The sequence below is a fragment of the Chanodichthys erythropterus genome, chromosome 17 (assembly GCF_024489055.1).
Source record: "Chanodichthys erythropterus isolate Z2021 chromosome 17, ASM2448905v1, whole genome shotgun sequence".
Lineage (NCBI taxonomy): Eukaryota > Metazoa > Chordata > Actinopteri > Cypriniformes > Xenocyprididae > Chanodichthys > Chanodichthys erythropterus.
The window spans coordinates 783,584-798,904 of NC_090237.1; the positions used below are offsets into that span (position 1 = coordinate 783,584).

Consider the following 15,321-nt stretch of genomic DNA (forward strand, 5'->3'; position numbering starts at 1 on the left):
GACAAATTTGTACCAAGATATGAGCTAAACCTTAAAAAAGCAACGTTCTCATTTGTAAAAAAAGTATAAAAATTAAGAGAATTAAAGTTTTAAATATAATGACAGAATATATTGCATTATAGACAGGCTTCAGTTAAAGGGGTGGTTGATTATGATTTAACTTTTTTAACTTTAGTTAGTGTGTAATGTTGCTGTTTGATCATAAACAACATCTGCAAAGTTACGATGCTCAAAGTTCAATGCAAAGAGAGATATTTTTTATTTTACAGAAACGGCTGGTATGGACTACAACAAGTGACATCACAAACCCTACAAATTTACATAAACCCCGCCCCCGAGAACACTCAACAAAGGGGGCGGGGCCATGTTGGGCTGCTTTAGAGAAGAGGAAGAGTTGTTGTAGTCGAGTGTTGTTGTCATGCCGTCAATTTACGCCGGACTGCTTCACAAACGAGGGTCAATTCAACACAAAAGATGAACATGACGGCACATGCTAGTGGATGAGTTGAATCAACTCCACAGCAACTACATCAATTTATCCACTAACATTCAGAAACGTCTAAAAGTTGTAACTTCTTCCTGAGTCTCTCCATCAGTGTCGACTCCGGTTTGAACAATGTAAGGCTGAACACTTTCCTCATTTTGTCTGCGTGAGATTCTCCAGCTTTGTTGTTGTTGAGCTGTTAAAGCTCCGCCCTCTTCTGGAAAGGAGCAGCTCATTTGCATTTAAAGGGACACACACAAAAACGGCGTGTTTTTGCTCAAATTTGACAAGCTATAATAAATGATCTGTGGGGGATTTTGAGCTGAAACTTCACATTCTGGAGACACCAGAGACTGATATAATAGAGCGTAATAGGTCCACTGTAAGTATTTGCATATTAAAATCCAAAGTGAATTTTATTGTGTATATATAACACTGTAATTGAAGCCTGTCTATAATGCATTAGAGGAGTATTATAAGTATTATAAATTAATAATGATTATAAATTTAGTAATACAATTCGAAATGCATCATATCTTTTAATAAATGTTATGTTTGTGTGTATATATGTAAACGTGTGTGTGTGTGTGTGTGTCGTACCTCTACTGCATCGTGGCGTGTGTCTCTGAAGTGAACGTGCCGCTGCATTGGCTTTCTCTGGATCTCTGATACACACTCAGCGCTGTTAAACGAGAAGAACAGCGTGATGCAGAGAGAGAGAGAGAGAGACCAAACGATAAGAGAACTGAGCGCGCTCAGTGGACGCCTGCTTTAACACAGCTGTCACACACACACACACACACACACACACACACACACAGAGAGAGATAGAGACGGCTGACAGCAGCAGTTCTCTTCTCATTCTCACTTTCTGTCTCTGTTAAGATGCAAATGCAGCACATCTGCGCTGTGTGTGTGTGTGTGTGTGAGTGTGTGTGTGTGTGTGTGTGTGTGTGTGTGTGTGTGTGTGTGTGTGTGTGTGTGTGTGTGTGTGTGTGTGTGTGTGTGTGTGTGTGTGTGTGTGTGTGTGTGTGTGTGTGTGTGTGTGTGTGTGTGTGTGTGTGTGTGTGTGTGTGTGTGTGTGTGTGTGTGTGTGTGTGTGTGTGTGTGTTTCTGACAGTAGATTAACCTCTCATATTGTCTGGATCTTCAGGGTGAGACACACAGCGGGTCACATGTGACACCGGACACAACAAACCCAAAGCACCTCCAGACAGGAAAGACAGATCTCACACACACACACACACACACACACACACACGCACACACACACACACACACACACACACACACACACACACACACACACACACACACACACACACACACACACACACACGTCTCTGTCTCTCTGCATATATCAGTCTGTCTCTCAGTGTCACATTATCTAATCTTGTAATGGGCTCCTTTCATTCCTGATCTGTCCTCCGTTGGTTTGTGATCTATTTATCCCTCTCTCCATCCGTCCTTCACCCGTCGTCCTCCTCTATCATCTTCTCTTTCTTCTCTCTGAGGTGATAACATCACTGCCTTGTTCACTTTATGCTAATGAGTCTTTCTGACACACACAGAGTCGCAGGGCGTTTAGGAAAGGAAAGGTGACGTACGTCCGCGTTTGACCGCTGCGGTCTGACCTGAAAACATCCGCCTCGTTTATTCACGTGTGTGTGTGTGTGTGTGTGTGTACCAGCCCTTCACACACACGCTTAAAACACGGACACACACATCAGCCGTGATCTCAAATACTATCAGTTCTGTGATATCCACACAAACACAAGCCGGCACAGCCTTAACTAATCACATCTCTGCTATGACCACTGATGTTTTTAATGCAACAGTGATTTTACACTGCGACACAAATGACTTCTCTTGTTTTCCAGCAAAAACATCGAAACATTCTAAAATCAAGATGCGTTTACTGGAGGAGGAGGACGTTCACTGAAAAATTAAGTGAGTTTTTACTTAAAACGAGAACAAATATCTGCAGATGGAGTCTTTTTTCAGGGAATTTCTCTGCTCCAGTAAATGTATCTTGATTTAAGCATGTTTAGATACTGGAAATCAAGATTTTTTACATGTTTTTATTAAACAAGATGAGAAACGCTGTAGTTTTTGATAAGTAATGCTGTACTTAATGATACTGAACAAACACTTCAGAGAATGAAACACACACACACACACACACACGAGGGATCTTCAGTATCTCTCTCTCCCTCAGAGTCCATATAAGGGATTCTTTGGAGTTATTTCATGATTTGAAGGATTTACCTTATAAACTCAGTGAGGAACAGAAACCCAGAGCGTGAGCTGTGTGTGTGTGAGTGTGTGTGTGTGTGTGTGTTCTTCAGGTTACATTGTCATTTAAGCTGATTGGCTGAACACCAGCACTGACTAAACTGGTTTTCCCTTTTGTACACGCCTACAGCAAACACACACACTCACACACACACATCAACACATGCTGCGTGAGGTTGTGTTTGTCTGCGTGTGTTTATAATGAGATAACATCAGAAAGTGTGCTGATATGAACTGAGCTGCGATGAGGTCAAACACACACACGACCTCTTTCCTCTGTAAATCATTCATCTGTTTTCTGTCTATTAATCTTCAAGTCTTTCCTCTAAAGAAAGAAAACAAGCTCAGATTCATCCATGAATGTGTGAGACGAGATCAAGAGGAACGAATCCAGTCGAGACAGATGTGATCAGAAGATGGATGGATGGACAGAACGACGGATGGATGGATGGATAGATAGACAGGTGTTCCTACCTGTAAGGAGTGTAAGACAGCAGGTGTGTCGTCCGCTCTCAGGAACACTTGCTGTCCACGTCTGAAAGACAAACGAGAAGCATCAGAAGGTGCTGCGCTCATCTCTGTCCACTTCTGTCCAACTCTATCTAACTATCTGTCTCTCACACACACACACACACACACACACAGAAGCTTCACTTCCACCATCTTCTGCCCCGTGTGTGTGTGTGTGTGTGTGTGTGTGTGATGGCATGTGTGTAGACATGTCTTGTGTTCTTACAGGTCTCTTCCTCGCTTCCTCTCATGAGCGTTCATGTCATTCCCTCCTGTGTGTCAAAGCACCGCACAGACCAGCACACACTCACTCGCACACACACACACACACACACACTCGTGTCGGGTCTCACAGAGGTGTGCGCTCGAGCCCTCAGCAGGGAACACACTGACAGCACACACACACCACAGCCACTCTCCTCTCTCTCTCTCTCTCTCTCTCTCTCTCTCTCGACTGGGGAAGCCTCTGATTTTATTGCTCATCAGGGTCCTAAAACCCTCTGTGTTTCTCTCAGACAATTTACTCTGTATACACTTATATCATTGAACACCAACATGTCTATGTAATTTGGCACGAATTAACTATGTGCCTTGAAAATTTCACATTTTGTTTTAGCACAGTTATTTCTGAAAACTAAAAACAATATACTTTCTGTCTAATATTTGTTTTGTAAAGGATTGTACTTATTTTTTGCAATTTGCACTAAAAAAAAATTGTTAAATTGCACTAAAAATGACTAAATATTTTAGAATGACAAAATTGAGAGAACGATAGAGCGATAGATGATTTGGCACATTACTTTGGAGAATTACCCAGAAAATTATTCACACTTTGTTACAGCACAATCATTTCTGAAAACTTAAGAAACAATATATTTTGTTTTACACAAGTATGTACTTATTTTGGGCAATTAGCACACACAAAAAAAAAAAAAAAAAAAAAAATAGAAAAGGTTGTCCTTTTTTAACTACAGAAAAATATGATTATTTTTTACAATAATCAATGAGATTAAGTGATATCACAATTCTGCTAAAAAGCACTTCAAAAATTCATATTATGAATGAGTTTTATAAACTAAAGTAAATAATATTTACCTGTAAAAATCCAATCATCCAGTCATATTTGTAGCAATAACCAACAATACACTGTTCGATTTTTCTTTTATGCCAAAAATCATTAGGATATTAAGTCAAGATCGTGATCCATGAAGATATTTTGTAAATTTCCTACTGTAAATATATCAAAACCTAATTTTTGTGAGTGGATATGCATTGCTAAGGACTTCATCTGGACAACTTTAAAGGTGATTTTCTCAATATTTAGATTTTGTTGCACCCTCAGATTCCAGATTTTCAAATAGTTGTATCTCAGCCAAATATTCTCCTATCCTGACAAACCATACATCAATGGAAAGATTATTCAGCTTTCAAATGGTGTATAAATCTATTTTATACAAAAATTTACCCTTATGACTGGTTTTGTTGTCCAGTCAGAAAAAGTTTTTGTGTTCATTGAGATATTGTTTAAAATGTTACTTTTCAAAGGGTGTGTACACATTTATGCTGAGTGTGTATGTGTGTGTGTGTGTATCCGTTTTGTAAATTTGCTTCTGCTTTTATGGTAAATGTGGTATATCTTTACTGGAAAATAAGGCCAAAATAGTGATTAAGAATATGAATACTGATTCTAAGCCATAAATTATTTAGAAAATTAAGTGTGCCTGTACAGTGTGATTTGATTTAATAGTGGAACATCAGAGAACAGAAGAATGTACAGCAACATTAATAATGTTCTCACACACGTGCCAGAGGAGCATTCAGGGATTTAATATGTTGCCAGAGATGAAAGAGGTCTGCACATTTGCTAAATGCTAAACGTAAATATTCTAAAATCATTATCCACGTCGGCACAAATGATGTTCGACTTCGCCAGTCGGAGATCACTAAAATTAACATTAAAGAGGTGTGTGAACTCGCAAATTCAATGTCAGCAAAAGTAATTTGTTCTGGCCCTCTTCCTGTTCGTCGGAGTGATGAGATAGTTAGCAGGTTATCATCACTCAATGGCTGGCTGTCTAAGTGGTGTGCGCAGAATAATATAGGTTTCATAGACAATTGGAAAAGCTTTTGGGGCAGACCTGATCTGTTGAAAAGAGATGGTATTCATCCCTCCCGGGATGGTGCTGCTCTTCTCTCTAGAAATTTGGCAAATAGTCTTAGAGCTGAAACATGACAAACCAGGGCCCAGATCAGGACGCAGACAAACTGGCTAAACCGACCGTCTGCTAGCCGCCTCACGTCACAGAACTCAGATAATTCACAGCACATAGAAACACTTTCACCTAGATATTATCACATAGAGACTGTGTCTGTACCGCGAACTAGTAAATACAAAAAACTTCCAAAACCTTTTAAGGGTAAAAATTTAATTGATGTTCAAAAAATGAAAATCACAGATAAATCAGATAAACAAATGATAAAGCTTGGGTTACTGAATATTAGATCTATTTCTTCAAAAGCACTTATTGTAAATGAAATTATCACAGACAATAAACTAGACTTGCTGTGTTTGACAGAAACCTGGCTAAAACCAGACGATTACATTACTTTAAATGAATCTAGTCCTCAAGGTTATGATTATCGACACAATCCTCGACAGAAAGGCAAAGGGGGAGGTGTTGCTGTAATTTATAGTAATATATTCAGAATCATTCAAAAGAATTTCAAATATAATTCCTTTGAAGTGATGGTGCTTTATGTAACATTATGTAAGTTGACATTTGTGCTGGCTACTGTATACAGGCCACCAGGGCACCATACTGACTTTATCAAAGAATTTGCTGAGTTTCTATCAGAGTTAGTACTGGCTGCGGATAAAGTCCTTGTTGTTGGTGATTTTAATATCCATGTAGATAATAATAAAGACGCATTTGGATTGGCATTTGCAGATATTTTAAACTCTATTGGAGTTAAACAACACGTGTCAGGACCCACTCATTGTCGTAATCATACCCTAGATCTAATACTGTCGCATGGAATAGATATTGATGCTGTTGAAATTCTACAGCAGAGCGATGATATATCAGATCATTATTTAGTCTCGTGTATAATACAATTAGCCAAGGCTACAAAACCACCACCCAGCCATAAATATTGTAGAACAATCACGTCTGCCACTAAAGATTGCTTTATAAATAATCTCCCCGAGCAGTTTCATCGCCTTAGTATACCTGACAACATAGAAGAACTCGATGCTGCAACAGAAACTATTGGCTCTCTCTTTTCCAGCACATTAGATGCGGTCGCTCCTTTACGTCTAAAGAAGATTAAGGAAACTAATCCAACGCCGTGGTATGATGAGCACACTCGGGCTCTAAAACGAGCTGTTAGAAAAGCTGAACGTAGTTGGAAGAAAACAAAACTAGAAGTTTTTCGCCTTTCGTGGAAAGAAAAAATGATTGAGTACAGAACAGCCATAAGAAATGCTAGATCTACTTATTTTTCAAATCTCTTAATAGAAAACAAACATAATCCTAGGTATTTATTTGACACAGTGGCTAAATTAACTAGAAACAGAGATTCAACTGCTGACGTTTCCATAGAGCACAGCAGTAATGACTTTATGAACTTCTTTACTTGCAAGATTGATAATATTAGAGAGAAAATTATAAACATGCAACCGTCTACAGTTTCTCTTCAGACAGTGCACTGTAGTGTCCCTGAGGTAAAACTAGAATCATTCGCCGCTATAGGAGAGGAAGAATTATCTAAACTTATCAAATCATCAAAATCAACGACATGTATGTTAGACCCAATGCCGACTAAACTACTGAAAGAAATGCTTCCAGAGGTCGTAGGTCCACTTCTTGATATAATTAATTCATCTTTAACACTAGGACACGTGCCAAAAACCTTTAAGCAGGCTATTATCAAACCTCTTATTAAAAAACCTCAACTAGATCCGAGAGATTTAGTAAATTACAGGCCAATCTCGAATCTACCTTTTCTGTCAAAGATACTAGAAAAGGCAGTTTCAACACAACTGTGTTCCTTTTTAGAAAGAAATGGAATCTGTGAGGATTTCCAGTCAGGGTTTAGACCATACCATAGTACTGAGACTGCTCTCGTTAGAGTTACAAACGATCTACTCCTATCATCCGATCGTGGCTGTATTTCTCTATTAGTGTTATTAGATCTCAGTGCTGCTTTTGACACTATCGATCATAACATTCTTTTAAAAAGACTTGAAAACTATATTGGCATTAGTGGAATTGCTTTGGCATGGTTCAAATCATACTTATCTGACCGTTATCAGTCTGTGGTAGTTAATGAAGAGATGTCGTATCGATCACAGGTTAAATATGGGGTACCACAAGGCTCAGTATTAGGACCGTTGCTTTTCACTCTGTACATGCTGCCCTTAGGAGAGATAATTAGGAAGCATGGTGTTAGTTTTCACTGCTACGCTGACGATACTCAGCTCTATATTTCCTCGCGCCCTGACGAAACCTACAAATTCACAAAACTAACAGAATGCATAGCTGACATTAAAAACTGGATGACAAGAAATTTCTTATTATTAAATTCAGAAAAAACTGATTTCCTAATCTTTGGACCAAAAACTTCCTCACGAAAAAACCTTGAATACTCTCTAACACTTGACGGGTGCTCCATTAAACCTTCGTCCTCAGTTAGGAACCTGGGTGTGCTCTTTGATACCAATCTTTCATTTGAAAGTCATGTTTCTAGTATCTGTAAAACCGCCTTCTTCCATCTAAAAAATATATCTAAATTACGACATATGCTCTCAATGACAAATGCGGAACAGTTGGTTCATGCATTCATGACCTCAAGACTAGATTATTGTATCGCTCTACTGGGTGGTTGTTCTGCTCGGCTTTTAAACAAACTACAGTTGGTTCAAAATGCGGCAGCTAGAGTTCTTACTAGAACCAGAAAGTATGACCATATTAGCCCAGTTCTGTCAACATTACATTGGCTCCCTATTAAACATCGTATAGATTTTAAAATCTTGCTACTTACTTATAAAGCTCTAAATGGTTTAGCTCCCCAGTACCTAAGTGAGCTCTTAATGCATTATAGTCCTTCACGTTTATTGCGATCTCAGAATTTAGGCCAGTTGATAATACCCAGAATATCAAAATCAACTGAAGGCGGCAGATCATTTTCCTATTTAGCACCTAAACTCTGGAACAATCTTCCTAGCATTGTTCGGGAAGCAGACACACTCTGTCAGTTTAAATCTAGACTAAAAACACATCTCTTTGCTCTTGCATACACATAACACATTATCAATACATTAACATTTTTCAAATCCGTTAAAGGATTGTTACGCTGCAATAATTAGGTCGGCCGGAACCGAGAACATTTCCTATAACACTAGATATACCTGTACATCAGAACAAGAATGGCATCTACGCTAATATCTGTCTCTCTGCTTATCCTGAGGTTTGCCGGGTGCTGGATCCAGGCCGTATCCAGATCAGATGGAGAACCTGCGTCTGGACCTGACTACAACGTAGCCCGGGATCCCCGTATCCGCTTACATATATTTATATATAATCGATTTTTAATCTCTATAGTAAAAATGTACAATTCAGATTTTGATCTCCATATACATTTACATATATATATCTTCCAAGGGGTTTTTTCCCTCCTAGGACTTTTTTCCCAGTGCTAGCACGCTGGGTTTTTCTCCTAGGGGGTTTTTTCCACCCCTGGAAGTCAGCCGACATTGGCTTAATGTAGCACCATCTTGTATATGTTACATATTACCACGCTTGCTTGTACAGTTTTAACCACTTCCCTTTTTTTCTGTGCTTCTAATATGTAAAGCTGCTTTGAAACAATTACCAATTGTAAAAGCGCTATATAAATAAATTTGACTTGACTTGACTTGACATTTGTAGCATTTCTCCTGTCTATCTTTCTGTCTTTTATCTGCAATGAATCTGAGAAAAAATAATCACACACGCACACACACAGTGAGTATTGATCAAGGGTTCCTATAAACAAGTCACAATTACAAGGAACACAACATTAAACCTAAAGAAGAATTTCTCCACAGCCTTCATGTGATGAAAGGAACACGATCATCGGATCGCTCACATGTGTGCATCTCATCCGATCATCTTCTCATGTGTTTGAGCAGTGACAGCTCATTTCAGCACTCAATGATTATTGATCTGAGGAGACTCAACATCCATGCATCTGACAGGCTTAATGTCAGTGTCGCAAGAAATAGTTTTCACAACAAAAAAAAAAAAATCTCATTATTATTGTCTTGTTTTTCAGTACAAATATCTTTAAATCAAGATACATTTACCTGAGAAGCAGAATAACTTAAGACATTAAGCCTTGTTTATTAAAAAAATGTTTAAAAAATTAAGATAATTTAAGCTTAAAACAAGAACAGAATATCTGCAAGTGGCATAGAAAAAATAAACAAATTTTTCTGATGCCACTGACAGTTTTTTTTTTTTTTTCTTGTTTTCAGTGTAAAGTCACTTAATTTTGATATCTTCATTTAAGAATGTTTAGATATTTGTACTGAAAACCAAGACTTGAAATCTTTTCTGCAGTGCACTTTTTTCTTTTTGGCTGCGTGAGATTCTCCAGCGTTGTTGTTGTTGAGCTGTTAAAGCTCCGCCCTCTTCTGGAAAGGGGGTGGGACTAGCAGCTCATTTGCATTTAAAGGGACACACACAAAAAAGGCGTGTTTTTGCTCACACCCAAATAAAGGCAAATTTGACAAGCTTTAATAAATGATCTGTGGGGGATTTTGAGCTAAAATTTGTGACCAGGAGCTCCAAAAAATATGAAACAACAGCAGCATAAAATTATGTTTAAATATCCATATAATTATAGTGTTCATAATCATTCTTACATGGATCACAATAGGTCTCATGTTTGATGAAGTCTGCGTCATTGATCATTATTTTCCTGATTATTACTGTGAAGCTGCTTTGAATCAATCTGTATTGTATAAAGCGCTGACTTGACTTGCACAAAACCACTGCATGACTACATATAGTGCGCAAATCTTATGGACTAAATGTTATGATAGTAGTTTTGATCATTTAATCTTATTTATGTCAATGTGGCAAGAACGGATTGCAAAAGTAAACATGAAAGTGAATCTTCATTTAATGTCATCATGATATTTTTGAGAAACAGCTTCTATTTGACTGACAGATTGAAGCCGAACACAGTCGCAGTATATTAGTGTCAGACGTGATCAATGTTTCCCTGCAGGGTTTCATTTCATTATGATCGACTCCCTCAGAGCCGTAAAACCCTCACGCAAACTAACATATGCATTTATGACGGGCAAAAGCTGCACCGAAGAAACTTGCTGTAGAAACAATTTTTCAATTTAAAAAATTGCATGTACATTTCAAGTATCATATTAAATTGAACGTGAAATATTGAAATAGAAAAACTGAAATAGTATTTTCTTGTAAAAAACGTACTTCAATAATCTTTGTTTTATTTACAACTTCAAAAATATTTTTGGTAACACTTTACTTAAAGCCTCCATGTAAAATGCATTATAAAAGTATTTTAATGCATTAATTATGACTTGTAATGCACCGTATAATGGTCTCATGAATAATTGTAACCACAGTTACAATACATCATAATATGTATCTGTTCATTTAACACACCTTTAGAAAGTATAATGCGTTAAAATACTCGCCAAACAAGCAGTTTCAGATTGAACAAGAAATCTGCAAATATTATAATGCATTTTAACTTTAGTTACAATTATTCATAAAAAGATATAATGCATTATAACATACATTATGAATACCTTTATAATGCATTATACATAAAGGCTTCAGGTAAAGTGAAACCATATTTCTTTTTACAGTGTGTCAGCAAGATATTGGGTAAAAATGTGTGCGTGCGTGAGTGTGTGTGTGTGTGTGTGTGTGCGCATGTGAACCTCTTGAGTGGCCCATCAAATCAGGCGACATATGGATCAATGTTCCACAAAAGATCCATCGTTACAGGTTTACGGCACTCGAGAATAACACACACACACACACACACTCATTCATGTCGTTACCTGATCAGAATGCCGGAGCACTTTCATTTAACACTGAGTTTAATCAAGACTGTGTTCAGAGAAAAGGAACAGTAACCAGTAATTACAACAGCGCATTACCCTCGGGAACACACTCACACACACACACACACACACGCTCAAACATGCAAGTGAGCACATAAGGACAAGTTCACACACTCTGAGCAAATTAAACAATGAAGAAACAAAGAAAGAGCAGCAATATAAAAAGGGGATTTCACAGGCTGGGTGGCTTCAGCACTACAAACACACACTCTCACACACACATTTGTTTCACTATATTAGTGAGGACATTGCATAGACTTCCTTTGATTTTATATCAGGTTATTCTATGAAATTGAGCTTAAAATAAGAACAAATATCTGCCAGTGGGGACAGAAAAATAAACTTAATTTAAAGGCAAAACAAGATGATTTTTCTGACTCCAATGACAGATATTTGTTCTCATTTTAAGCACAAACTCACTTCACCGAAGGCAGCCCTATGAACAGAACATGAGAAAATGATGAAATTTGGTAGAATTGTAGAGATGGTCATGAATAGTGATTGGACCAATTTTGGAGTCTCTAGGTCAAACGCTACAGTGCCACCACAAGTTCAAATTTCACTTTTCTAAAGGTTAAACTTTTAAACCATTTGTTCCAGAAAAATTCAGTTTAGTTCTTCATGCTGATGCCATTCAATATCTTACAATAACACTGCACCCATTACAGTAGTGGCCATTTTGAAAAGTACAGTATTAATTTTTTTTTCACTACTCCTTCAAATTTTGCATTTTATAAAGGTCTCAACTTTTGAACTTTGTTCTAGAAAAAAGAAACTTAGTACAACTGATTCCCCTCTTCATACTGATCACATTCAACGTCTTACATTAAGACTCCACCCAGTACAGTAGTGGCCATTTTGAAAAGTTCAATTTTTTCACTACTCCTACAAATCTTGTCCAATTTTGACCAAAATTTGGACTGAACAGATTTTTTATTATTAATCTTTGTTCAAAAGTTATGGTGTTGCGAACTGTGCTGTTCTGCTTGCGGTGGCTTCTGTGCTTGGACCCCGAATCGCTGCCTGCAGCTATATTTTTACATATATTTTTCAATAAGCAAACCTTAATATCTTCAGTCATTTTGCTTCTCTAGTCTATGTTTAGGTATTTGTGCTGGAAAACAATACTGAGGAAGAACATCATTATTGCAGTAAAGTTGTTCTGTGAAGCTGCTTTGAAACAATCTGTATTGTATAAAGCACTGTAGAAATAAATGTGGCTTGACTTTTCTTACATTTTTTTAGAATTTAAAACTGATTGTAACATTTTTAATTGGTAAAATATTAATTTCCAAAATAACATTACTGTAAATAACATTACTGTCATGGATCAAAGTTAGATTTCTTCAAAGGTGTTGATGAGGTCAAAGAATTATAAGTATAGAGAAAAACGGGTCAACCATTACCGCACACCTCGGATCGGGAAGTGTTTTTACGTTCGAGGTCTCCATAGGGATTTTTAAGGAATCCTCAATAAGGAGAATGTAACTGGAAGCCTCTGAGATGAATCACAACACTGCACACACTCATGTGAAGAAAAATACTTGTACAAGACATGTACAATGAAGCATTGCAAGTGGAGCAATTAAATAAAAATGACATAAAACTATTGATTATGCTCATTTATTATGAGTTTAAACACAATATATTTAATTTAATTTGCAAAACAAAGAGTAAGTCAATTATGTTTAGTGCAATGATTCATGAAAGTGTAGTTCTTCACCACGAATTTGTCAGTTACTGATTATTACATAAGAACAAACTAGATCTGTCCAGAGAGGTTATAAATTGTCATTAACAGGAGCACTTTAAACAATGTATAAATTAACATTAATGAATTAATGGACAATAGTATATTTATAAATAAACATGAATCTAGATTAATTCTGTAAAAGGTGGTTGTTCTTTGTAAGTTCATGATATATAATGCATTAACTAAACTTTACTGGACAGTGTTTCCTATATGAATGATGATTTTTGTGATCTTTTGACATTTTAAGAAGAACAAGAACAACGTAGAAGGAAAAAGTCTGAACTGAACAAACACAAACAAACCTCAACGTCATCACAGCACGCTTCAAAACACGTCCATTAAAACCAGGTTTACGCACGCATATAGATATAAAAGTGTCAGTGTGTAGTTTATGTGACATATATAATCGTGTCATCAGTATCCTGCGGTGCGACTGCTGTACTTCCTCCAAAACTCTTTGGCTATTTCTTGTATATTGACTATAAATGCAAATACAAATGCAAATTTTAGTGCAGACATGAAATATTTGCACTTTTTAAAATGCATTTGTCAAATCAGAGGTGAAAAACTTGAGCAGTTACAAGAGCTAAAACACACTTTCCTTCCTTCCACTGTACATGCAGGGCAGACCGGGGCTAGTTGTCACACTGTTTACTATAAGGAAAATTAAGGGTGGGTCTGTTTTTGAAAACTTCTACATAAACACAACCTTAAAGACTTGACAACAACAACAAAAAAAACTTATGTTATTAAAAAAAAAGGTAATGGGAGAGTTTCAGCAAAATATAAACAGTAAAACAATTATGAACAATTACATTAACAATAGTTATAAAAAGTACTACTTTGGCCAACAGAAAAGGTAAATAATCAGTTCTATAAAATTATTAAAGATATAAAACACGTTGACAACTTGACCCAGAAAAAATAAAATAAAAAAATAAAGTTTACATTATTTTGATGGTCTACTTTAGACATTATACTAATTATAATTAATCTTATAATTAACTCTAATCAGAGTATTAGTGGACTTATGTTAAAGTTAGTAGAATAAGTTGACATGTAGTTGCAAAGTTAATAAATAATTACTAGAATGCAATCAAAATAAGTTATAAAATTGGTTTACTTTGAAGAACATAATCCATAAAAAAATATTTTTTTAAATTTGCAACCATTTTACAACAGAACTAGATGTTTGAATCCAAGATACAAAACCACTGCTTGAGAAAGCAAGTATTTCTGACTCAAAACCGAATTGTGAAATGGGTTCACTTCCCCAAGTGACAACTAGCCCCGGTGTCCTACATGCAGTTTAACCTAGAATCTGGATGTTCATCAAACAAAACCTCATGGTACTCGTCAACTAGAGAAAGTCAGAAACATGAAAAGTGAAAAAGCGAAACTTACTGCGACATTATAGATGTGATGACGGACCAACACACACACACACACACACACTAGACTACAGTCACGAGTTGTGACGGTCCTTCAGTGTGTTTGTGAGAGAGGAAGCCCTAATGGTGACCTGGGGACTAGAGAGGAAATGGCTCATCTTTGCACACACACACACACACACACACACACACACACCTCACACTCACACACACCCTGGGTTTCCTGCAGGACGCTCACTGTGGCGACAGAGGAAACACACACATGAGAGTGAGAGAGGCAGGTGGTATGGAAACCATGGGATGTCAGAGTCTCCACACTGACCCTGTCAATCATCTCCATAGAGACATCGTAACCCGGAAATAGACACACACACACCTCTGTGTTTGACCTCTTCACCCCATCAGATATTCCCGGAAAACACCGACAGTGAGACTGTCTGTTTGGATACACTGATCTAATGAAACAATGATATGAGATCTTCAGATAGAAGCCTTCAAAATCAGCGTGTGTGTGTGAGATCCAAAAGCAGAGTCATTAAACTACAGAGAGGTGAAAAGTTGAAAGAAAAAAATAAACCCAAATGAAAATATACAACAATTATCGGGGTTCAATCGCTTTAAGCCTTTTAAGCACGTGTAAAAAGGTACAATGTTTTATTTAACAAGCCTGTAATCATCTCGATCATACATGGAAAAGACCATTTACACCCAATACAGGCAATTTACCGTAGGA

General features: G+C 37.1%; 1 protein-coding gene across 6 annotated transcripts in view; it reads right to left on the reverse strand.

Annotated features, from left to right (window-relative positions):
* Positions 1-15,321, reverse strand: part of LOC137004313 (cGMP-dependent 3',5'-cyclic phosphodiesterase) — a 142,105-nt gene that overhangs the window by 92,150 nt on the left and 34,634 nt on the right. The window contains exons 1-3 of one of the 6 annotated variants that reach the window (XM_067364535.1): positions 14,602-14,676; positions 3,254-3,314; positions 1,085-1,166 (exon numbers count right to left, since the gene is read on the reverse strand). In XM_067364535.1, the coding sequence (XP_067220636.1) occupies positions 1,085-1,132 (48 nt within the window). In that variant the 5' untranslated portion in view covers positions 1,133-1,166; positions 3,254-3,314; positions 14,602-14,676. Of the gene's footprint in view, positions 1-1,084; positions 1,167-3,253; positions 3,315-3,515; positions 3,705-14,601; positions 14,743-15,321 lie in introns of those variants that run through there. The other 5 variants (XM_067364536.1, XM_067364533.1, XM_067364537.1 and 2 more) reach the window with 5 other exon arrangements.